This window comes from Serinus canaria, chromosome 27 (genome assembly GCF_022539315.1).
Source record: "Serinus canaria isolate serCan28SL12 chromosome 27, serCan2020, whole genome shotgun sequence".
Taxonomy (NCBI): Eukaryota; Metazoa; Chordata; class Aves; order Passeriformes; family Fringillidae; genus Serinus; species Serinus canaria.
The window spans coordinates 3,823,926-3,849,884 of NC_066340.1; the positions used below are offsets into that span (position 1 = coordinate 3,823,926).

At 54.2% G+C, this 25,959-nt stretch overlaps 1 protein-coding gene across 1 annotated transcript; it reads right to left on the reverse strand.

Moving 5' to 3' along the window:
• Positions 1-4,180: 4,180 nt before the first annotated feature.
• EFTUD2 (elongation factor Tu GTP binding domain containing 2) lies at positions 4,181-25,892 on the reverse strand. The gene is made up of 28 exons (XM_050985709.1): positions 25,829-25,892; positions 25,385-25,490; positions 24,611-24,776; positions 24,042-24,120; positions 21,946-22,021; positions 21,333-21,398; positions 21,043-21,078; positions 20,127-20,217; positions 19,173-19,255; positions 18,544-18,710; positions 17,430-17,554; positions 15,797-15,860; positions 15,353-15,443; positions 14,454-14,589; positions 14,056-14,183; positions 12,845-13,038; positions 12,593-12,704; positions 12,240-12,380; positions 11,699-11,800; positions 11,129-11,211; positions 9,429-9,515; positions 9,046-9,172; positions 8,490-8,577; positions 8,036-8,154; positions 7,550-7,644; positions 6,293-6,446; positions 5,291-5,398; positions 4,181-4,741 (listed from the first exon to the last, which is right to left on the reverse strand). Exons 2-28 carry the CDS (start codon positions 25,487-25,489, stop codon positions 4,646-4,648), a joined length of 2,919 nt encoding a protein of 972 aa, XP_050841666.1. The 5' UTR covers position 25,490; positions 25,829-25,892; the 3' UTR covers positions 4,181-4,645.
• Between the last annotated feature and the right edge of the window lie 67 nt (positions 25,893-25,959).

Here is a 25,959-nt window from a genome sequence, read left to right on the forward strand (position 1 = left end):
GCCCCCTCAGCGCGCGCGGGCCGGGGCGGGCGGGGACGGGGGGACCCGGGCGGGCGGGAGCGGGACGGGGACAAGGACAAGGACCGGGATACAGCGGGGACAAGGGACAGGGACACGGGACTCGGGACAGGGACAAGGACACTGGGGCCAGGAGTGGGTATAGGGACAAGGACACGGGACTGGGGTCAGGAGATGGTACAGGAACAAGGACACGGACACAGCAAGGAACAGGGACAAGGACACAGGACTGGGGTAAGGATTGGGGTATAGGGACAAGGACACGGGATTGGGGTCACGAGGGGGACACAGCAAGGGACAGGGACAATGACATGGGACTGGGGTCAGGACTGGGGTATAGGGACAAGGGCAAAGGACAGGGACACAGCAGAAAACAGGGACAAGGACTCTAGACTGGGGTCAGGATGGGGGTATAGGGACAAGGAGAGAGGACTTGGATCACCAGGGGGACATGGCAGGGGACAGGGACAATGATACGGGACTGGAGTCAGGAGAGGGATATAGGGACAAGGACATGGAGTGGGGTCAGATGGGGACACAGCAGGGGGATAGGGACAAGGACAGAGAGCAGGACAGAACATGTGGAGCAGGACAGGAATAGGGAGGAACACTGGGGCAGGGCTGTGGACAAGGACACCATAAACAGGGTGGGGACAGGGACATTGGGAGCATTGGGAACAGGAGCAGAGTGGAATGGGGACACTGAGAGCAAGGTGGGGATGGAGAAAGCAATAATAGGATGAGGACAAGGACACAGGGGGCTGGACAGGGCCTGGGGCAGGGTGGGGATGTGGAGACCAAAACAGGGTGGGATGGGGACATCGGGAGCAAGACAGGGATGACGACACAGGGAGTAGGACAATGATGGGGACAGGAGCAGGATGGAGGCAGTGGAAGCAAGAAGGGGACAAAGATGCTGGGAGGGGGATGGGGACAGAGAGTGGGATCAATATGGAGTCACTGACAGCAAAATGGGGAATGGGGACACTGGGAGCAAGATGGGGATGGGGAGAGCGAGAGCAGGATGAGGACAGGGACTGGGGCAGGGTGGGATGGGGGCATCAGGAACAGAAGGGGAATGGGGACACGGGAAGCAGGATTGGAACAGAGACCTGGAGAGCAGGACAAGAATGGGGACAGTGGGAGCAGGGCTGTGGACAGGGACAGCAGGAGCAGGATGGGGACACTTGGACAGGCGTGGGGATAGGGGCATCTGGAGCAGAATGGGATTGAGGGCATCAGGAACAGGGTGAGGACAGGGACATGGAGCACAGGAAAGGGACAGGATGGGGACAAAGGACACCAAGAGCAGGGTGGAGGTCTGGGACAAGGATGAGGACACTGGGAGCAGGATGGGAACAGGGCAGGCATACCAGGAGCAGGATGGGGAGGGGGACATCAGGAGCAGGGAGGAAACCAAGGACATTGGGAGCAGTATAGGGACAGGAGAAGGGTGGGATTGGGAAATCAGAAGCAGGATAGGGACACAGGCACTGCAAGCAGGATGAGGTCAAGGACACAGCAGGACAATGATGGGGACAGTGTAAACAGGATGAACAACAGGGGCAGGATGGGGGCAATGGGACCAAGAAAGGGACAAGGACACCAGGGTATGGGGAATAGGAAAATTGTGAAGGCACTGGGAGTAGAATGGCTGATGGGGACAATGGGAACAAGATGGGAATGGAGAGAGCAGGAGCAGGGTGGGACAGGGACATTGAGAAGCAGAACAGGGACTGGGGCAGGATGGAGACAGGGACATGAAAGCAGAGTGGGAATCAGGAGCAGGACAAGGACACAGGGAGCAGTGGACAGTGGGAATAGGGCTGTGGACAGGGACACCAGGGTGGAGGAACTGGGGACAAGAGAGGCATGAGGACAGTAGAAGCAGGGCTGCAGCCAGAGTCCCCAGGATGGAGACAGGGACATGGCACAGGGTGGGGGCTCATCCCACAAGGAGATGGCTGCTCAAGGCGCTGGATCCTCTGGGGACCTCCCAAGTCCCTGGGGATGGGGACAAACGGGAACAACTGGGGGGGGTCAGCACAGGGTCACTCATTGCTGATGGCCCTGCTGGGGGTGGGGGCACATCCCCAGGGCATGTCCCAGAGCTGAGCCCAACTCGCGTCACACATGGAGCTCTCGGTTTCCCAGGGTGTGATTCCACGTGCCTCAGTTTACCTGCGCCACGGCCCGGGCAGGCACATCCCAGGCACATCCCTTGGGGCATCCTGCACCAGCACAGATCCTTTGTGTGGGGAAATTCCAGCCGCACGGCAGGAGCTGGGGTCAGGGTCCAGCCGCAAATCCCCACTGCCAGGGCAGAGCAGTTTCCGCGGAAAATCCCCAGCTCCCGTGCGCAGGGCCAGGTTCGGGGCTGGCGGCCCCGCCGCGGGTCAGCGTTTTCCAGCTGCTGGGAAGAGCCTGCGTGAGAACCTTCCCAACCAACTCCTTCCCAACCGGCTCCTTCCCACGGCCGCGGCCCGCCGCCCTCTCCCGGGCTGCGGGGGGGGGGGGGGGGGCGATGCCCGCACTCGCGGAGATCCACCGGGCACCGCAGCCTCAGGGCTCTGCTCTCCCAAGGCAGGCGCGACTGGCAGCGATGCCCATCCGCGGGTGTCCCCAGGGCCCTGTCCTGCCCCGTATCCAGCCCTGGAGAGCCCGAGGCTGGGATGATGGATGTCTTCTTCCGACAAACCTGCCCAGAGCAGCCGAGCACTCGGCTCTGGAGTCAGGGCCACCCCCGAGCCCCGGGACCGGAGCTCCGGAGGCAGGGCCATCCCCGAGCCCCGGGACCGGAGCTCCGGAGGCAGAGCCATCCCCGAGCCCCGGGACCGGAGCTCCGGAGGCAGGGCCAGCCCCGAGCCCCGGGACCGGAGCTCCGGAGGCAGGGCCACCCCCGAGCCCCGGGACGGGCAGGGCAGCACCGCCAAGCCCCGGATGCTGATCCCACTGCAGCATCCCAGGGTTTGCTCGGGGAGATGCCTGGTCTGGTCTCTGCAGGTCCAGTTTGGTGCTGGGCTGTACTGGGAGGTGACAAGCACCCCCAGGGCGGCCATGGGGGTGCCAGGCTTGAATTCTGCTTGCACCAAACCAGGATTGAGCCCCACTTTCCCCCAGGACAGAGGGGGGACATGCCCATGAGTGAGGCCTCGGTGCCAGGGCAGATGTGGGAGGGGAGAGGGACCCTCCTGGCACTGCCCAGCAGGGAAGGCTGAGCCTGGTGACAGGGCTGGAGAAGCAGAGGGGCATCACTGGAAAAGCTGAGCCTGCTGATAAGGCCAGAGCCCGCCACCCTCCTGCTGGGCCATGGGGTAGGGCAGCAACACGGCCTGGGGGGCGATGCCGATGTCAGCTGACAGGAAATCCTTCCCCTCCCTGCTCTGGATGCCCCCTCTGACCTGAATTATCCCCCACAACATGCAGTTTCCACTGAGACCCAGCACCTGCTGGGATGGTAGATGTGCCGTCACATGGATGTTCCCTATCCCGTGCTTATGTCAGCCCAGTGCCTCCCAGTTTCCACCAGCAGATAGCAGGTTTTGGGAGTGGGGGAGGAGGCTGCCCTCAGCTTTACCCTCTGCTCCCCCTGTGCTGCTTCCCCAGGGCCCCTCTGAGCACAGAGATGCTCTGGGACAGGTTCCCAGGGATGTTGCTGGGATGAACGAGGCTGCCAGGGCCAAACTCGGCACGGCAGCATCATGACAGGGCCAGGCCAGCCCAGGCTGGGGGCAGCCAGGGGACAGGGAGGGCAGGAATGTCCCCAGGAGACATTCATCCTGTAAATCAGCCCTGGTTTCACAGCACACACTTGGGACAGAACTGGGGCAGAGTTCAGAGAGAGAGAGACAGAAGAGGGGAGTGGAGAGGGAACACCAAAAACCTCTCAGAGGATGAGCAGCTGATGAAAGCCCTGAAAACTCAGCAAGATTGAGTGAGAAAGGAAAAAAAAAGGCCTGGGCTGGCTGGTCCATTCACTGCCACAGGCAGGAGTGGGATAGCTGGGAGACAGGGAGTCCTTGGGAGTGGTACAGGGCTCAGGCCAGGGGGAACTGGGGCTGGGAGTGGGAGAAATCCTGACTCTGTGTACTGGAAGCACTGGGAAAGCAGAGCCTCCCCCAGCACTGCCACGTCTGGGCACAATTAGACCAAGCCCAGCCTGGAAGTTTGTACTAAACGTTTATAAGGGTTCAAAAAAGGGGTACAGAAAGGTCAAAGCCACATTTCTCCTCCTGGGTAAAGCACTGCCTCCCAGCAACCCCCCCTTCCTCAGCTGCCTGAAACACTTGACACAGTTGAGGCCCAGTCCTCAGGAATCAGGAATCCACATTGATACTGCTCAGCTCTGTGAGCTGGAGGAGCCCATCCAAAAGGAAAACCTCCCTGGAGGCAACAGCAGCTGGAGACCAACAATACAAAATGGATCAGGGCTCTGGCTCTGGGCTGTTCCCCATATGGAAATGCCCACAATTGGTCCATGGAGACTCCTACAGCCATGGAAGTGACCTGAGGAGCAGCTCCCTGCCTGCCCTGAGCCTCCAGGAGCCAGGCTGGGCAAACAGGGACGGGGAGGGACCAGCAGGTGCCAGCCAAGGCTCAGGTCAGCCCCCATGCCAGGGCAGCAGGGTTACATGGGGTAGTTGAGAACGACATCCTGCTTGGCCAGTTCCAGCAACATGGGGTCGTCGAAGAACTTGCTGATGCTCACGTCCTCACTCAGGCCCTGCAGGTAACACAAAGCCAGGGTTATTCCCCACACAGCCACTGCCCAGAGAGCCCACTGAAGAGACCTTGTAAGATAAATTGTCAGGCTCCAAAATTGGCAGGAGATGCTTGTCTGCAGCTTGAAGGCATCTAACACTCCTCAGGAACCTGCAAACATGTGGTTTCTGCTGCTGAGCACACCTACCAGCTCACTGCTCCCACAGGAGAGCTTGATTCCCTCTGCAGCCCCTGAGTCCAGCTCACCAAACCAGCCCAGAAACCAGTTCCTGCTGTTTCTGCTGGACAAGGGGGCTACACCAGGCCACTGAGGGCTCTGAGGGGCTGGGGAGGGAGCAGAGCTCAGCAGAGGCCCCAGGATCCTGGTTTGGACTGGAGTCACTGATGGGACTGGCAGGCTCTGACAGGCAGCACAGGGGAGGTCCTGGGGCACAAAGGCCATCAGACCACTCTGGGAACACAGAGGGGATGTGGCACAGCCAAGGGACACCACAGCAAGAGCTCAGCTGATAGGACAGAGGCACAGCACAGGGATTTGGCCCAGACACACCTTCCTCCGCCTGGTCTTGATCATGAACTCCCTGGCCAGGTGTGGGGCTGGCTGTGGCTCCAGTGGCCGGATGACGATGCTCTTGTCCAAGGGGTCCCCAGGCACGATCTGAAACACAGGGCCAGGGTGTGAGAGTGATGTTGGGGCTGCTTCAACCTCTTGGAGACACCAGCTGCAACAGGAAACACCCCTGGGTCCCACAGACACCCCAACACCCCACCTGCTCTCCTGACACACAAACCCATGTCACTGCTGGTGATCATGCCTGTGAGAAGTCAGTAACACAGTGCTGAGAACTCAAGCCAAGGACATGTCCCTTCCCCAGGGAGTACTGCAAGACCCCAGAACACTTCCTAACAGAACAATCCATGCAATTCCTGGTCAGCACAACCCCCTCCACAAAGCAGGCATGCTTATTGTTTCAGAGCTGTGCCTTGGACATTGACACACCAACTTTTAGGCCAGGGCTCAGCCTGCAGCTGCTGCTCTCATGGAGCTGTACTCAAAGCACTGTGCACCTCACAGCTGTGGCTCCCACTGGACCTGATCTGCCCCAGACACAGAAGTGGACAGAGAACAGTATTTTGTCCCAAACTTTGCTTCCTGCAGGTTTAAAACACCACCTCTGAGAGGCAAAGCTGAAGTGTGGCACAGATCAAACTTCCTATGGCAGATCAGTGAGTCTGAGCCCCACCCCAAGACTTCTGCTGCCCAAGCTGCAGAGCATGAAGTGGACCCAAACAGAGGGGATGTCCTCTCCCCAGGCACTGCAGGACCCTGACACTCAGCAAGCAGCAGCTTCCAGGGCTCCCTCACTAGGACCGGGAGTGATGGGACTTGGAACAAAGCCCTGGCAGACATGGAACAGCTGGTGCACAAAGCCTCCCCAGGATCCTCCCAGGATGCTCTCCAGAGCTTTCCTGCTCTGTTGGAGCTATGCCACCTACATGGTGCCTGATCCTGCCTGTCCCCCTTCCACATCTCCCCAGGGCATGGACTCACCTGCCAGTGGTGGAAGACAGAGAGAGAGAAGGCTTGTCCCTGCGTGTGGGTCCTCAAGTCTGTCTCAAAGCCAAAGGAATCAATGGCTGGGATGAAGGCTTTGATGGTGTAGAGGGGAGAGCCTGGGATTGGAGCATCCTGGGTCACGTGGCCCCTGCAAACATGTCAAAGGATCAGCATTCTTAGGTGTCACAGAATCATGGACTGGTCTGGGTGGGAAGGGACCTCAAACCCCACACAGTTCCACCTCCTCTACCATGGGCAGGGACATCTTCTACTATGCCAGGTTGCTCCAAGCCCTGCCCAACCTGGCCTTGGACACTCCCAGGCATGGGGCAGCCACAGCTGCTCTGGGCACCCTGTGCCAGGGCCTGCCCACCCTTGCAGCCAAGTTCTGCCCAATATCACATCTAACCCTGTTCTTTGGCAGTGGGAAGCCATTCCCCCTTGTCCTGGTGTGGCAGCAGTTCTCTGGCCACAAAGAAAAACAGAGAACTTCCCCAGGCATCATTCTGGGAAAGGCTTGAGAAAATCAGAGACAAGAAAGTTCTGATCTTAACTTGCTGCACCTGTTATTGTGAACACGTGGAATGTGTTATGGGGATTTGCTTGCCAAAGGGTGGTTTCTTAATTAGCCAGTGGTGCTGGTGCTTTAAGTAAAAGACCAATTAGGTTCACCTGTGGGGAACTAGGGTATAAAAAACAGAGAGTTTCTTAACAAAGAAAATGATCAGCCTTCTGTAATACATGGAGTCTGTGTCCATCATTACCCAGCTGGGGACCCGTTGTGCTGACACCCTGGCACTCCAGGCCTTTTTCCAGCTCTCTTGGAGCCCCTTTAGGCATTAGAAGGGGCTCTAAGGTTTCCCTGCAGCCTTTTCTTCTCCAGGTTGAACCACCCCAGATTTCCCGACCTGTTTTTACAGAGAAGTTGCTCCAGCCCCCTGAGCATCTTCCTGGCCTTGTCTGGAGCCACTGAAGGAGGTCCAAGTCCCTCCTGGGCTGGGGCCCCAGGGTTGAGCACAGTGCCTTGCACATTCTCCTGACACTCAGGAAGAACCAGGCACAACCCAAAGGCTGCATGTGATCCTGAACATCCCTCCCCACACTGCTCAGGGCCAGGATCAGTCAGGAAGCTTCCAACTGTCACTTCACAGAGACTTCACCCTCTGCACCAGTGGCAGGAGTTCTCCAACAGCCCAGATCCCAATTCTGCTGCTTTGCAAGCCCCCACTGCTGGCAGCAGGAGCAGCTCACCTGCGCCGGGCCAGCACCGTGTACACAGCAGACACACAGTCAGCAGGGGCCTGGACCTCCACGAAGTAGTAGGGCTCCATCAGACGAGGGGTGGCCTGTGAGGGAACAGGGACATGAGCCACTGAGCCTCTCACAGCACCAGCACAGTTCAACAGCACAGTCAAACTCAGGGCCTGATTAGATTACAGGGATCCTGCTGCGCCATGGCTGCCCAAACCAACAGCACAAACACTGCTAGGACCTTTTCTCCCTCTGGGCATGAGTCACATGCCTCCCTCTCCCCCATGCCCACCCTTCCCAGCAAGCCCAGGAGGAGCAAGAAGGGGAGAGCAGTGAGCAGATGCACAGCAGGCTGCAATGCAGGCCTGCAGGACTGGTGTGCCAGCCCACAAGGGCGCTGCAGACATCGATGGGTGAATGAGTCAGAGAGCACCCCCAGCCCGAGGCAGGTCTGTGGGGATCAGCCCAGCACAGGCAAGCCCTCACCATGAGGAAGGCAGAGTACACCACCCTGCGGGCTGTGGGGATGATCTGCCCTCCACCCCTGTGCAAGGGCTCCTGAGCAATCACTGCATCCAGGATCTTGAACTTCACGTTGCGGATCACTGCGGAGGAGAAATGACAGCCAGTGACCCCAGGGGACATCCTCTGCCAGCACCAACCACATCCCCAGATGCCCAAACACCCAGAGCCACCAGCAGTTCTCCTAAATTTAATTCCAGCATCACCACATCATAACCCTGCATATCACAGAATCATGGAGTGATTTGGGTTGGAAGGAGCCTTCAAGCTGATCCAGCCCAACTCCTTGCCATGGGCAGGGACACCTTCCACCAGACCAGGCAGCTCCAAGCCTGCTCAGCCTGGAACACCTGAATGCTTAGAGATGGAAGAATTTAACCAATCTCATTGTCTCAATTTCCCCACAAGTCCCACTTACATTCATCACAGAGGGGCCCTTCCCTGGTCCCCCACTGGAAGCCCTGCACAATGCTGTCCTTCACTGAACCCAGCAGAGACTTGTCCACCTAGAGACAGACAGACAGACAGACAGACAGACAGACAGACAGACAGAGACAGCTTCAGAGTCCACACCTCATCACCAGTAACACCCAGTGTTTAAAAGCCAGTTTCCAAAGCAGCAGCAGTGCTCCCCTGTGCCCCTGTGTCCACCCCTCCCTCTCACAGCCCAAGAGCATCAGCATTATATAATTTCAAGAGCACTATACATTAAGAGCCCTCATTTTGGGGATTCTGCAAGGGAAGGCAAAAAAAAAAAAAGTTTTTTTTGCCTTTTGGCTCAAACAGCAACACCTGAAAAATAACAGGTGACCTGGTAACCAGGGGAGGATCATTGTGGGGAAAGTGCAGGAGATCTGAGGCAAACAATGAACACCCCAAAGGCACCAGGGCCTTGCAAAAAGTTCTGGGAGCAGTGGGCACCTCCTGGCACCACGGGACAAAGGTCTCACTGAAGAGTGGCCCCCACTCCTCACCTCTGAGGGCAGTGTGTCATCTACCAGGATGTTTGGGCCAGTGGCATCTGGCCCAAAGGCCCAGATAGAACGGGCAGCCAGCAAATCCCAGTCATATTTGGTCTGGAAGAATTCACCCAGCTTCTTTCTGATGGAGAGAAAGGGAAGAAGCTTTAGGAAACAAGAATCTGACCTGTTCTCACCATGTATTTACAACCCTCTTCCCTTCAGGCACAAAACAGTCTCAGCCAGAGATGCTCACAGACTGGCTGGCAGCAAAACCAAACCAGGATCCCTGCCTAGAGGCTGCTGCCTGATCCTGTGCACCCTGCAGATTCCAGCATTCCCTTTTTCCCCAGTTATTTACTTCCAGCTGCATTCCTGCCCTCCCAGATTGCTCATACCTGTTCCATGTTATCTGCACCACTTCATTCTCAATGTCCTCTGCCAGTCCCTTCTCCAGGGGCTCAGCAATCATTGTGATCTTGTTCCTGAGGAGAGACAGCCACCCTCAACCACAGTGATGGAAATGGGACTAACTGGGAAGACTGCAGGGACTGACAGCCCTGGAGGGGCTGAGAAGGGAATAGAGAGAAGGGAACAGAGCACCAGGGGCAGCTGAGGAGCTGGGGGAATCAGCCTGGAGAAAAGGAGGCTCAGGGGGCACCTTCTGGCTCCCCACAACTCCCTGACAGGAGGGGGCAGCCAGGGGTGGGGATCAGACTCTGCTCCCAGGGAACAAAGGACAGGGTGAGAGGAAGAAGCCAGAAGAGGTTTAGGTGAGATACTAGGGAAAATTTTAGACAGAAAAGGTTGTAAAGGCCTGGCACAGCTGCCCAGGGCAGTGGTGGAGTCATCATCCCTGGAACTGTTCAAAAAACACATGGATGTGGCATTGGAGACATGGTTTAATGGTGCACATGATGGTGGTGCTGGGTTGACAGCTGGGCCAACCCATTTAGGGTCTTTTCCAACCTTAATAACTCCACAATTCTGTGATTCTCTGACTGCACCCAGCTTGGATGCAGCTGGGTGGGTGAAACCACCTGCACCCACTGCTGTTCCTGTGTCCCTGTGAGCACAGCCCAAGTGCTCAGCTGCTGCTCCCCAAAGCCTTCTCAGCCCCAGCAGGAGACAGCTGAGGGACAGTGTGGCTCCAGTCCTCCTGTCCCACATCCAGCCCCCGTCCAAGGCTGCAGGAGGGAGCCCATGGGCTGGGCAAGGTGCCTCTGGGAGCTGCATCTGACACAGCAGCTGCTGCCCCAGAGAACCCCCCAGTGCCTGAAACCTGCCCCCAGCACAGGCCATCCCATGTGCCCAGAAGGCCAAAGCCTGACCTAAGATTGGGAAAAACCTGGTCTGGTGGAAGCTGTCCCTGTCCTCAAGAGGGCTTGGAACTAGAGGGTTTCTAAGGTTGCTTCCAACCCAAACTATCCTGTGATTCTGTGAAGACTGGAACCTCTCTGTTCCCAGAAATAAGGCTGCCAAACATGGTGAGATTATCTCAGAATAAAGAACGGCAAGAAGACCCAGAAGCCACAGGGGAACACAGGAGAGTCAACTTCAGCAGATCGTGATTTCTCTGAAAATCCAGGTATGGGAGCACCTATGCACTCAGATCTCCCCCATGTTCCCTCCCAGGCCTCCCTCTTCCAATCACATGCACTGTGGGGAATGGAGGAGGGAGATGAGAGCAGCTGCAAGGCCCCAGGGCATCACCAGGAGAACAAATCCAAGATTACATATGGATAAGAGAACACACAGCTCTTGCTCATGAAACTGTTGGGGAAGTTACTGAAGGCAGCACTAGGCTCTCTGGCACCTGCTCCAGAATCCCAGAACACCTCTCAGAATTGCTGAGAAGGTGACACTTATGGAAAAAAGGAGGATGTGGATCTGGCTTTACTCCCTCCATTCTCAGAGCTCCTACACAGCACAGGAAGATCCCTGGGACTCTGGTGTGTCCCTGAGGAGCTCAGGTCGATGGGACACTGCTCACCCAGGTATGTGCCACTTGGTGGACAACAGTCACTGGGAACAGCCCCTCTAGAGGGAGAGACCCTCCCTCTGCCCCCTCCCATCCCAGCTTGCCCAGGGCCCTTACTTCTTGTTGGGTGTCTCAGCAAAGCACTTCAGGGAGGATGTTTCCACCACTGTCTCACAGAATGTCACCACTGGATCAGCCACCTAAAAGAAGAAGAAAAGGTTTGTAAAATTTTCAGCTCTCTTTTGTTTGTAAAAAGACTGTTTGAAACCTCTGAACACCTACAAGGAAAAACCAGTTCAACTGGCAGTGTTTTAATCAGGGTTGTGTATGAAGCACTGAGGCTTTCAAACAAGACAGGAAAATTTAAATCCAATACCAGGTATGAAAAATCCTGCTCAATTTATTTATTTGATGCTAGCCAGGCAATGGCTGAAGCATAGGGAAGGCTGGAATATGGAAAACTCCTCTCCAAGCCAGTGTGCCACTCTTAGTCCCACTGGTGTGGCAGTCAGGCTGGAAGAGGCCCTTTCACACCCTAACAATGGTTTGGGGTTTTTTATTTTTACAGGACCGTGACAAAATCCAGGCTGTATGTTCAGGTAGGTTCTTTTTCTCATCCTTCTGAGAGAGGGGACCAAAACCCAGTCCAGGGTTTCCAGTGGGAAAATCCCTCTCTGATTCCCTCACCTTGATGTCGATCTCGGAGTACATCTTCCTCAGGTCGTGCATCACACAGTCCAGGTACAGCTCTCCTGTTCCCAGGATCACATGTTCCCCAGACTCCTCCACCTGGGAGAGAAAAGAGGGATGCAGCTGACAGCCCCCCTGCTCACAGCTCCTGCCTTCCAGGCTCCTCCTCAAACCTGAGGAAGGATCAGCCTTAAATACACTTTGTTAGAGTCAGAGCACCCCAAGGAAAGCTCCCAGAGCCTTTTCCAGGAGGAAGTGCTGCTGGCATCTGCAGAAAGCTCCTTCCCTGGCACAGCAGGGTGTGTGTTTTTCTGCTGGATTTACACTTTTCTGCTAATTCTACATAATTTATGAGACCATGAAAAGACCCACAACAAACAGAACAACATGTAGTAAAAGCCCTGATTATTTTTGAAGATCAGCCCAGAGGCTGCCCCCAGCACTGGCTGGAAACAGCCACACACACACAGAATCACAGAGCAGTTAAGGCTGGAAGGGACCTCTGGAAATCATCTAATCCAAGTGCCCCCAGCAGTACCTTGGTTGTAAGTGAGGGGTAGCTCTTGTTGACTTTGCGGAGACCATCCAACATTTTGGGGAGCTCTGAGGGGTTCACTGGCTCCACAGCTATTTTGATAACAGATGTGGTGTTGAACTTCAAGGGACGGAAGATCTGAGCCTGGAACCAGAGAGGACAAAGAGCTGAAACTGCCTCCCTGCATGTCCTCAGGGTAATACACACCATGTGAGCTCTTCTCTCTCCCTCAGTGGCTCTTGTGCCCTGGCACCACGTCAGACAGGGATTCTTTAACCCCACCAGAGGAGCTTTTGGGCTGTACCCCATCAGCCTGCCTCCCTGGAAGGCTGAGCAATGCCAGCCAGGCCTGGTACCTCCTCATTGCCCCGAGGCTCTGTCACAGTCGCTGTCTTCACTATGGGCTGGTCCACGCCCTCAATCAGCACCCAATTGCCAGCAGGAACTCTGTTCACCTCAATGTGATACCTGAAAGACAGGAGAGCACCACTGCAGCCTCAGACCTTCCAGAACCTTCCTCCTCCCTCTCTCTGGCAGCTCTCCCTCCCTCCCAGTCCCTCACCAGGTGACTCCTCTCCTAGTAAGCACAGTGCCAGAGCTTTGTGTACCTTGCAACTGAGATCCAGAGGCGTCCAACAGTGCAGATCTGGGAATCCTCCTCATCTTCCAGGGTGTAGTTCTCCCCAAGGACCTTCACGGGCTGCCCAGCATGGATGGTGCCACTGAGCACCCTGCCAAAGGCGTGGAACTGGACACCATCATCAGTGCTGTACATTTTGGTTGTGTGACACATCAAGGGACCCTGCCCATGACACAGAGAGACAGAAATGAGCTTCTTTCAAAACACAGTCAAGAAATAGACACAGACCTGGCAGGACTGGACTTTGATGATCCTTGTGGATCTCTTTCAACTCAGAATATTCTATAGTTTGTGGCATAAATGGGCTGGAATTTAGAAATAACTATTCTGATTTGCCAACTCCTTCAGTTCCTGCCACTGGAAGCCCTACATCTCCTTGCCCTGTATGGAAAGCTCTGGAATGACCATGGTGGACTGTTTTGGAGCTCCTGTAGAGCTCTTGTAGAGCAGCAAATGGTGGCTGGGACAAAGCCGTGAGGAAAAATGTCACCTGTCGCTGGCCTGCAAACCTGCACAGGGCAGAGCACCTGAGCTCCCCAAGATCACAGCTTCCAGTGCCACAAGGTCACTCCATACTGGTGATGTGGTGACAGTCACCACTGTGGAGTTTTATGTGGATAATCACAACTCATTAAAATAATTTTCTCTGCAGACATCAGAGCAAAAGTCACAGGCAAATTTCTCACTCAGCTGCCAGCGTTGGTGGCTCCAGACAACTCCAAATGACAGCTCAGTGCAAGCTGTTGGAGGAGGAAGGGTTTGCAGGGCTGGGAGAGGAAAGGTGCTGACTAACTAACACAGGGTTATTTTTATCAGCACCATGCAGTTTTTTAGAGTTTGGAGAGAGAATTAAACTTCAAGAAAAAGGGACAAAAATACTGCAAAAGGACACAAAACCACCCTGCAGCTCCCACATGCTCTGGAGTCCTGACCTAGTCCTGTTCTGCTCTGAACACAGTGAAACAATTCCCTCTCTCCAGGGCTGCCCTGGCAGGCAGCTAAAGCTCCTTGGAGTGAAGAGATTTGTTCCAGTGTCGGATGAGAGGTTTCAGAGTGCTGCAAGTCAAATCTGTGCAGCTAGTTAGCTGGCTGGGAGGCAGCTGCCCTGGCAGGGCAGGGGGAGCAGAGCCTGCTGGCCTTGGTTCTGCACACTCAGAGCAAACACAGGAGTTTCCTTACGTCAGGGTCACACTCGCTCATGGCCTCCCCCAGGTCGGAGTCGACGCCGCCAGTGTAGGTGTGCTCAATTTTTGTCTTGGCCCCCACTTTTGGGGAGGGAATGTGCTGCACACACATGTCCACAAAGCCTGCAACAGGAACACTTGGTGAGGACAGGGTTAAGCAGTGTGGAGGAAAGAAATGGACTCCATAAACACAACAAAGCCAGGGTGACTGCAGCACCCAAAGCAGCAGGGGAGAGGTGAGCAGTGTCTCAGGCTGTCCTGTGGGCAAGTGGTGCCATAGCTTAGATTTGGAAAATTGAGCAGGATCTGTGCAACTTGGCCAAAACATAACCCTCAGCTCCTGGTGTGAGGTACTGGGATCTAAGGAGGATTGTGGAGGGGAAGAGCTTGTACCTGTGAACTCCCCAAAGAACTTCTTGCAGACGAGCCGCAGGAGGGGCCGGATGTTCAGTTTCAACTCCTCTTTGGTCAGGTGGATGCCAAGTTCATCTAGAGTCCTGGGCAGGGTTGTGTCCACATCCCCCACCACCTGCAAGACAACAAGTCCCACTCTCAGGTTCACTGTGGGGGTCCCAGTCAGTAACTCCCCAATGCAGCATCACACACCAGCCACCACCTGCAGAGCTCTGGACCTGCACTGGGTTATAGCTCACACAAGAGCCAGATGGGTCAAATCACAGAATCATGGAATCATTCAGGCTGGAAAAGCTCTCCAAGATCATTTCCCCAGCACTGTCAAAGCTACCACTAAATCATGTTAGTCCCCAGGTGCCACATTTACATGGCTTTTAAATCCATCCAGGCATGGTGACTCCACCACTGCCCTGGGCAGCTGTGCCAGGACTAGACAACCCTTTGGGGGAAGAAATTTTTTCAAATCTCCCATCTAAACCTCCCCCTGCACAACCTGAGGCCATTTCCTTTCCTCCTGTCCCTTTTCTCTGGGAGCAGAGCCCAACCTCCCTCAGCTGCCCCATCCTGTCAGGAATTGTGCAGAGCCAGAAGTGTCCCCCTGAGCCTCCCTTTCTCCAGGCTGAGCCCCTTCCCAACTCCTCCTCATCTGACTTGTGCTCCAAGTCCAAGCACTGCCACTTGGCTGCTATCAGAGCACACAAGGAAGAGCAAGGACTGTTCTATTCACTGCAAATACAGCACTGTACTAGCAAGAAATAATGATTACTGTGCAACCCCCTGTGCAGATCCCACTGCTGAACAGGACAGGACCAGACCCAGTGCCCAGCCCCAGCTTCTCCTGCCTGGAGCTCTGGGAGAGAGAACAACCCATGACAGACCTGAGCCAAGATCTTGTACAGGGGCTCCAGAATGAACTCCACGAAGCTGCGCTGGGAGCTGCTCGTCGGGGCCTTCTTGGTGAACTTGCGGCTGTTGGAGACCAGAGAGGTGAGGAGCAAGAACTGCAGCCTGCCAGCACCCCTACAGCCTCTGCTCCTCCCAGCTTCTCCTCTCCTCCCTCCCATCCCCTGGGAAGCTGTCAGGGACACATGGGCCAGGCTTACTCCAAATGAAGGCCAGGGGAACCTCTCTGCTCTTGCTTGTGGGATTGAGGACCACATGGATTCCCATTAGCCAGGAGGGCTGACTCAAGCCTTCCCAGATACTACTCCATCACAGGATCATAGGATCAGAAGTGACCTTGGGTGGTCATCTAGTCCACATTTTACAGGGAAAGGAGGGCAAAACCCAGGAATAAAGCAACATTAAACCATTTATCTTACGTCTTCGGGTTGAAGTAGATGTCGCCCCACAGCCGCTTCGCAAACTCCTGGTAATTGATGTCTCCTAAAGGAAAAAGCAAATGAAAAAGCCTCTCAGATGTCACTGCTTTTTTCTTAGCTTAGAAATGTTTATATTTTGGCTTTTAAATCAAGCCTGAGGATTCAATTTAATGAACTGATGCTGATGAGTGAGTGCCTCATCCCAATTCTGAGTGAGAGATTAAGTGCTGTCCTGGGGAGCCCAGGCAGAGATGAGCAGAGAGAGTCCAGTGGGGATGTCCCCAGCAGCCCAGGGACACTGCAGCTCACAGACTGCCCAGGAACACCCCAGCTCTCTGCTACCCACAGGGTCAGAGCTGAGGAGTGCTGCAGGAGCCCAGCCTCAGCTGCTGCACTTCCAAACAGGAAGGCTGTGACTGCTGCTGCAGTGCCAAGGTGCTGGGATGGCCTCCACCCCTCAGCCCTGCAGGCTCAGCACCAGCATCTTCTGCCATGCTGAACATCTCCAGGCTCCTTCCTCTTCCTCAGGGAACACACAGCCAAGCACCCAGCACTGGAGGTCCAGTGCAGTGCTGGCTGTTAGGTGAATTTACAAATACCAGGATGGAATGAGAACCTGCAGCAAGTTCTAAACAAGCTTTTGCTGTGGGCAGATGTGTGAACACAAGGAACTGCCTGGTGGCTGCAGTCTGGACACTGATTCTGCTCAGACTCCTGTCAGCTGACATGTGGTGGCTGCACACACAGTTCCTGGGGACCAGAATTCACTATTCCCAACCCCAAGCACCCATTCAGCTCCTGCCTTCCCCACCTGGTTGGCTACTCCTGCCAACTATGCTGTTCTCAGCCCCCCAAGGAGGGGTCTCACCCCATCAGGTGCTGAGTTAATGCTGTGACACTCAGGGAGCTCATTTATTGCTCCAAACTCCCAGGACATGTGACAGTCCTGGCACCATCAGTCCCTGACCTCAACAACTTCATCCTCCCTCAGGCCAAGTTCTCTGCAAGAGCTGGCCCAGCTGCTTTACAACCTCCTTCTTCCCTTGCTCTCAGCTCCTCCAGATCCCCAAATTCCCCAGTGGGGGACTTCAAAAACCTGGGCTCTGCAGCTGCTAATGCCAGCACGGAGCCCACTGCTACATGCAGCAGATTGCCTTGAGTAGGCACCTGGAGAACAGAAAATTAAATCCGGGCCAGAAAAAGACAGTTTCTTAAAAAAGAAAGAGGGCAAGAGTGCAAAACCTTGTGGGCAAAGCTTGTGCCCAGCTGCAGCTGAGTCTTGGACTTTTGGGAAAAGGCAGGAAGAGCTTAACTGCTTCACTCCTGAGCTGCTGACAGGGAGGCAAAGCACAACACACACACACACCTGCCTTCAACTGCTTGTTATTTCTGCTCAGGGTATGAAAAAAATCTTGGCTTCTGACTCAAGAAACATTTATCAGGAGAAAATATCTTACTGTGTTTCTGCTTTTTAACCCCCGAGGCTCAGCTCTGTAGCACCACTCAACTCTCAGCAACTCCAGAACACAAACACTGGCCATGTGCAGGGGAAGCTGAATGGCTTAGAAAACCCCCACAAGAAAGGTTGGGAAATGAGATGTTGAAGTGCACCAGGTTTCTGGCTAATCCTCACCATATGTGTCTGCATAAATCTTTGCAAAAGACCCCAGTGTGAAGCAGATGCTGTACTGAGAGCTGGAGAAGCACACATTCCCCAGAAGGGGAGACAGCACGAGGTTCTCATCGGTGGAATACATGCTGAGAGGAGAAAAATAAAATCAAATCAATGTTATGAACCAAAGAAGACACTTCAGCCCACTTCCCACACCCTACAGCAGTGACAGGCAAGGAGCCTGCATTGCCAAAAAGCATCTTTAAACAGGCTGCAGCTTGCTTGCCATCAGAATCTCAGGGTCAGGAACATTTTCTGCCTATAAATTTCAAGCATTAATGCAAAGATTTAAAGATCCTAGAACTAAAAAGTCACCAGCACAAATGCTTCAGATTTTTTATCTGGGATAACTTTTCTTCCTCTAAAAAAGCAGCCAAGTTGGTCAACCAAGTAAGGGAAAAGATAATACAGGGATATAATTTAATCCAAACAGGTTTAATGAGCTCACAGCCATGCTAGGCAGGGTGAATTACCCTGGTCCCAGCACACACTGAACAGAGACATGCCAGGGAGCTTGTGTGCAAACACACACACACTTGAAGGGCAGAATGCTCTTAAAAAATCCCTGGATGCAGAAGAACCCACAGAAATGTCTAAGATGTCCCTCCCTCTCCTGGGCAGGGCTGGCAAGGAGGTTGGACTCTGTCAGTATCATAATCCTTGTCCAGGAGTTAAGACAGCAAGTCCTCTTTTAGTTTTGTAACAAGCATTTAGGAGCTTTGAGACATCTCAACCTCCAATTTGGGATACAACCTGGATCATTTTAGTGTATTTGAGACATCTGGGAGCACAAATTCCCTGCTCTGGTCATATGTCCACTCTCTCTACTTTTTAATGGAGGAAAAACGAAATAGGGCAGGGGAAATTAAATCCCTGGAGTTCGCCAGGAAGAGCCAATCCTCCTTAATTCAATGTATCAGCTGAGATGAACTCCCAGTGGTTCTTCCTGGCCCATTTTCTATGACTCAACACAGCAACAGACAAACTGATGAGTTTTCAGGCACGTGCAGGGCTGACAGAGAGCCATAGGACAGGGACAGCAGCACTAACAACACAGCACCCCAAGCAGCCTCACCTGATCAGACCATTAACTTCATCTACAATGTGTCTGAGCTTGTAGTAAGCATCTGTGGGGGGCAGTTTCAGCTCCAAGATGAGTCTGTCAATCTTGTTGATGCACACAGTCACTGCCAGCCTCTCCTGCACCGCATGCTTGATCAGCCTCTCCGTGTTCAGCATCACCTGCAGGGAGCAGCGAGCTCAGAGCCCCAGGAAAGACCCCTCAAAATGCTATCTGGGGTGTGAGGGACAACCAGTGACCCTTACTCTGCTGCCAGGCTGCAGAAAAGCCCAAGCTCAGCAACCAGCTAATCCTCCTGAAATTCAGAAATACGGGCTAACCCAACCAAATTCCTTGAATCCCAGCCTGTGGACATCTCTGATATAAATACCCTGCTCAGTTTTAGGTATCATGGGGATGGAGATGCACACAAGTCACACAATCAGCCTGCAGGCCACAGCATCACATCAGTCTGGACACAGCAGCCACAGGCTTGGCTGCCTGTTCAGCTGGAAAACATCCCCAAACTGTCCTCCAAAAACCCTTCACCCCAGAAAGCTGAACCCATCCCAGGCCTTCATGCTGAGGCAGGAGCACAGACTCCAGAGGGAGGGATGGAAGCCCCAGGAGGAGGTGGCACTCACCCCCTCGGCCGCATCGATGAAGAGCACGACGCCGTCCGAGATGCGAAGGCCGGCTGTCACCTCGTCAGAGAAGTTCACATGACCTTCAAAAGCACACAAAGGGGCAGTGAGCAGCACAGAGAGCCCTGGTGCAGCAGCAGCACACAGGGTGGGAAGCCGTGGGGCTCTGCAGATTCCTCTGGGTGCTGGTACCCCGAGAGGCAGAAGGGAGATTGTTCCTCCTCAGACAGGGACCTGGGAGCAGCTGCCAGATCCCCATGGCGGGTTTAGCCTCAGCTCTAATGCTATTTTTTGAGAATGCACACAACTTGTTAACAGGCACTCTTCCTCACATTTGTGACTGTTTTTCTCACAGCTCTGTGCAAGGACTTCAGGAAAAGAAGGAAGATTTCTTCTCAAAGACAACAGATGTCTCTCCCCCCAGCCTCCTCCTGCGCCATAACCTCCCTCATCCTGAGCTGTAGCTCAGCAGATGTGTCCCAAGACCCTCTTCCCTAAAGTTTCTCACAAATTCATCTGTGATCATGTTCCCTCCACAGAAGCCTGTCAGAGGCCTCAGGGGACCCTGCTTTGCTCAAATGCTGTTGCCTCACTGTGGGGCAACAGCATTTGAGCAAAGCAGGGTCCCCCTGCACATGGCAATACCTGGGAAAGAAAATTCTACCTGTGCTGCTTGACAAACACCTCTTCAGCCTCACCAGCCTTCAATCAGGCCAGCTAATCACAGACATGAGCCTGACTTGTCCCTGCCCATGGCAGGGGGTTGGAACTAGATGGACTTTAAGGTCCCTTCACCCCAAACCACCCTGGGTAATTATGGGTCAGTACTGCTGGAAGTGACTTCACAGGAATGAACTCAGCTGAAGGCTCAGGACTAGGCTGGAGTCAGCAACAGAAAGTACAAAACACAGCTAAGTGCTTGCCACAGCAGGATTTTCAGGACTGCACAATCACCTGGAGTGTCAATGATGTTGAAGAGGAAAGACTTTCCTTTGGTGTCTGGCAGAACAATCGTCACTGGGGTGCTCTTGATCCCCACCCCCCTCTGAAAGACAGAAAACCAGGATTACAGGTTAAAAAAATAAACAAAATGATCACCATGTACAGAAACACAAGGATCACCATGTACAGATGTAGAAGATGATCAGGGAAAAATCAGAAAGATGGAAAGAAGTAAACATTCATCCTGGAAGAGAGCAATAACCTCAGATCACCAAAGTTATAACCTCAGATCACCCAGCCCAGCTCTCCCATCTGTGCTGGTCAGACTGGTGAGCCACCACTGCACCCTCTACACCTGATTTCAGCTGAGGAGGTACTACAGGCAACACCTGAGACAGAACGTGGGTGTTTGTTTGTGCTTTCACCCTCTGCTGCCACCAAGTTATGCCTCAAAGCACAAGACTTGATTACACTTGAGTATAAAGTATAAACACTTAGAGGAGAAAAAAAAAATGCCTCAAAGGATTGTTCTGGTCATGACACAAAATAACATTCCCACCCATGCCCAACCACATGGTGTCAGAGAAGCAGAAATGTATTTATTTTGAAATAATTTTTTTCATCTTCTACCACTACTGCAAATTCCTTCCTCCTTTTTCTCTCAAAGAGAGTAAGAATTATCCCCAGACTGGGGTGACTCTGCTGTAGATTTAACACTACACAAGTTATAAAGCCATATATGGAGATGAGGGAAGTTGGATCAGGAATCTTCCTGAGACAAACAAGAGAAGCAGATTTTTTTATTGATAAAGAAAATAACCAAAATGTGGAAGGCACAGAAATGCATTAAAATGGACAAGGAAACTGCCTACAACAGCTGTGAGTAAAGCATGAGACAACTGGATAAAATCACTACAAGACCACTCACCTCCTGCTCTGTGAACAATATATCAGTGTAGCAGAGCTGCAAAGGCAAAACAAAAATCAGAGTCTCATATTTTTGGTACGAGATACTCAGTCTGAAACAGGACACAATAACTCTGGCACATCACTAAGGGGACAAGTAAGGGACAGAAGCAGAACTAGGACTGAGCTCTGGCTTCCCAATCCTACATTCCAGTCACTGAACCACCCTGTCCCCATGTACAGTCCCCCTCCCTCAGGGTGTAGAAGCCACCCTGTGTCCCCAGGGTGGGAGTTCCCCAGCAGCTCACTCACATCCTGATCGTCGCGCTTCCGGATTTCCGGGTGTGTCTGCTCTATCAGGCAGTCAACAAAACATGTCTGCAAGAGAGCACAGAAAGGAGCTGCCTCTCTTCAGACAGACACAAACAGAGCCCCATCCCTCCAGCAGCAGCACAGAGCACGCTGAGCAGGGTATTGGAAAACTTACAAATTCAACCTACAAAAATATCTATACATTCCACAGGGAAACATAGAGCCAGGACAAGGGGGAATGGCCTTAAGTTGGAGGAGGGCAGGGAGAGGTGGGATAGTGGGAAGGAATTCCTCCCTGTGAGGGTGGGCAGGCCCTGGCACAGGGTGCCCAGAGCAGCTGTGGCTGCCCCTGGATCCCTGGAAGTCTCCAAGACCAGACTGGACGGGGGCTTGGAGCAGCCTGGGATAGTGGAGGGTGTCCCTGTGACAGGGATGGCACTGGATGGGCTTTAGGGTCCCTTCTAGCCCAAACCATCCTAGGATTCTGTAATAGGTGCATGAGCAGGAGGAGCAGAAGGTACTGCTGCAGAGAAGCAGGGGCCAGGAGGGCTGCAAAGCAGCAGGTCACCATCACTGCCCCTGGATTTGGATGTATTTTGGACATTAACAGCACCTTGCCGTGGTGCAGGTGCCCACACAGAGTCACATTCCGGATCAGCTCCGAGTTGTCCATCAGATCTGCCAGGAAACTGCAGGAACAAAACACAAAAGGCTGTTGGAGGCTTCTGCTGTGTCTAAGAAAAGTAGGTGCTGCTTTTCAGCTACACTTTCTATCCAAGGTGCCCCCTGAATCTTTGCCAAACTTTTATCCTGGCAGTGCCCTGCGGAGGAAGAATCCCACTTTCCAGATGGGGAGGACAAGAGAGTTGGAGTCCCAGACAGATGGCAGTGGGTGGGAAGATACAGAGCTGGTAAAGCTGCCAGCAATTGAATGTTATTGAATATTTTTCTTCTCTTCTAGTCAGTACTGGAGCAAAAATCACATCCATATACTCAGATGATGAAGCACTTCCACTCAAACCATGGGAGGCAGTCAGGTAAATTGTGGTGCTGGATAACAAGCACCCCATGGAGCTCTGAAAGCAGCCAGGGGCTCCACAGACCATTAATTCTGATTTTCAAGCCTTAAAACAGTGACATTCCAGGGACTTAAGGAATTAAGTCTTTTTCAAATTAGCAGCTGAGCTGGGTAATGATGAGCTGGTCACTTCTGGATGGATGCTGGCCAAAAGATATTTGAGATCCTAAATTACCACCCCTAAAAAATAATGGGAAGCTATAAAACATGCAGCCATTGCCAGAGGCCTGCAGAGAATAAGCACTGTCAAATAATTTCCTTTTTAAACAGATTAAATTTTCACTGATGCAATAGACTTCTTAATGTAAAACATTTTGATTAAGAGCTAAAAAATACAGCAATCAATACTAACCCCGATTAGAACCTTCCTAATTGGTCTGAAAATAAGGCTAAATGGGAAATCAATACCAAGCTTGCTGGTTTCTGGCTACATCCCACAAGGAATTTCTCGTGGCCCATCCTAACCATTTCTATCAACAAACAGGAGAAAAATGAATTAATTACAAATGGAATGAGCAGAGCACACAGGGATCAGGGAAGCAGTGGATAATGCAGAGCCCAGGTCAGGGCTGAGAAAAAACAGCCCCAGCAGCTCCTGGGCAGTGCTCCAGTTCTGCTGAACCCCCCAGGCACTGAGCACAGCCCTGGGCAGCTGAGGGACCCCTGAGGGAACACCAGCTCCAGGAACATCCTGTCCCCTCTGGAAAACACGAGGCTGCTTGGTGCCAGGCACTGCCCAGCACCAGGGAACTGCTGCTCGGCCACACCTGTACCTGGAGGGGAACATTCAAACTGGGAAAAGCCCTGAGAGGCCACAAAGTGGTGAGTGGAGAGATGAGCCCAAGGGGACCCCCACAGCTCCATCTGCTCATCCCAAAGAGAAAAAACACACACAACTGCAGGTACAGGGCCACTGACCCCCTGCCCACCACAATGCACAGACCAACATCAGGCTTCTACCAGAAAAAGCCAAGGATGGTTTTTATTCCACAGAAAACTCATTTGATATATTACATCTCCAATTCTAAATGCATTTGGATTTTTTTCCAGGAGGTTTTCTCCCAGCCCTGGTGTCCAAGAAGCTGCTTTGGGACACCCAGCACAGCTGCAGTGTCCTGCTGATTGCACAGCACTCTGGACTCACCCAGCAGCAGAAAAATTCCCAATGGAAACTGGAAGAGATGGGACCTAATCTGAGACTGGGACCAACCCAAAATGTGCCAGTATGATGTGTGCTACACACTGACCATGTGGATATTTAACAGGGTGCCCAGAGCAGCTGTGGCTGCTCCACCCCAAGGCCAGGTTGGACAGGGCTTGGAGCAGCCTGGGACAGTGGAAGGTGTCCCTGCCACGGCAGGGGTGGGACTGGGTGGGTTTTAAGGTCCCTTGCAACCCAAACCATTCCAAGAAGGTTTCCTGAGCCACAAGCTGTTGCTATGGAACTTGATCTCAGCCCCTGAGGTGAGATTCCCCTTTTGTGTCCATCCCTACCCTGTGCCCATTTACCATGGGGAGGGAAACTGAAATAGTTTGTCCTGGACTTCTCTTGTTTTGGGTTCAGAACCTGGGAATTGGCTGCTCTCAGGACAGTGAGACCCCCAGATCTGCCCCCCCAGCCCCACACTCACTCCATCTCGTAGACAGTGACTGGCAGTGTCTGCTCCATCAGGGAGAACTTCTTGGTTTTCACAGGTTTGATAATGGGCTCTGAAACAAGAGACAGAATAATAAACTGCTCCCAGGGCCCCTGAACCAGCAGGGTTAGGAATGGCCCCCAGGAATGGGGACTTTAGCTGACAACCCCTTGATTTTCTGGCTGACAGATTCTCTCAGCTGTTTATCAAAGCTGCAGGAGATGGTCACAGCAGGGCCCTTCCAGTATGCAGGGACCAAAGGATATCATTTAAATGCATTTACTTCTCCCTTAAATCACTTTCCCATCTCTGCTGATTCCTGCTCTTCCAAAGACACCTTTGCTTGGGTTTGCAAAAACCAGGAGTGCCCAAATCTGCACACACCAGGCAGAGCTCCTGAGGCTATGAGGGGGCTCCAAAGGGGCAGGACAGGAGGGAATATATTATATTTTATATTAAATATATAATAATTATATATTAATATTAAATAATATTCTATATTATTTCCCCTTTCCAAGGATCCCTTGAGAGCCTTCTCCTCCCTCCACCCCCTCCCCACTCACCAGTGAGTGGCTGTGTGTCCTCCTCCTGCACGATGGTCTCCACCTCAGGCCCATAGACCTCCTCTGCTGTGGGGTAGTACTTCTTGTCCTCGTGCAGCACCACCTCCATCCCAGGGTGCTCCTCATCATGCTCCCCCATGTCATCATCATCGTCATCATCCTCCAGCTGCAACCAAAGCTCATCCTGAGTTGCTGTGGAGCCCCCCAGGGGGACAGGCTTGGGGTCACCCCCGAGCCAGGGACCCCCAGTGCAGCCCCAGCACCCACAGGGATGCCCTGGGAGCAGCTCCTGGAGGAGCAGCACGGCTCCTGGGTCAGGAACAGCCCTGAACTTGCAGCGACCCCACACAGCCCAAGGCAGGAACCACACCCAGTAACACAACCCCCACCCACAGACCAGCAGGGCACGGGAAGGGGCTCCCTCAATTCCCCCGTGTCCATGGGGTCTTGCTCTGCCTCCCCTGTGAGATTCCAGCTCCCTGTGGCAGCCTCAGCTCCCTCCCGAGGGGACACGGACCCATCATGGGCCTGACACCAAACCCAGCCGGACCCAGCCCAGTCACAGGAGCTCCCGTTCCCTCCACCATTCCAGCAAGATTTGGGTGTTTCTCTTTACCACAGGGACAGATTTAGTGAATTCTTTAAACACCAGCCCCACTCAGACGCTCGGCACCCATGGCTCCGCTCCGAGCAGTCCCCCCCCGACCCGCACGGAGCAGGAGCAGCCGCTGGCCCGTCCCCGCTCCGGCTCCGGGGGTCGCTGCCCCTCCTCACCTCGTCCAGGTCTTTGGCCTCTCGGCCCAGCTCGTCGTCGTCATCGTCCGAGTCCAACTCGGGCCCGATGTAGTTGCCAAACTCGTCGTACAGGTCGGTGTCCATGCTGGGGGCGGGAAAAGGGTCGGTGGGGGCAAGGAGACCGGGGCCGTAACGGAACCCCCTCAGGGGCTGCGATAGAACCCCGTCAGGGCCCGTGGCACCGGGGGCCCGGCCCTGCCCCAGCCCCAAGCCCCGGACCCGCTCTCCCTCACCTGCCCCGGCCCCAGCCGCGGTCCCGCTCCCGCTCTCCCTCACCGGACCCGGCTCCGGCTCCGGCTCCGGCCCCGGTCCCGCTCTCCCTCACCTGCCCCGGCCCCGGCCCCGGCCCCGGTCCCGGGCCCGGTCCCGCTCTCCCTCCCCGGCCCCGGCCCCGGCCCCGGCCCCGGTCCCGCTCTCCCTCACCTGCCCCGGCCCCGCTCCCGCCGCTGCTCTCGCCGGCGCCGCCGCTGCCGAAGGCCCCCGGGCTGCCCTCGCCGCCTGTCGCGACAGAGCGTCCCGCGCCCGCCGCCAGCGCCGCGCCCGCGGGAGAAGCG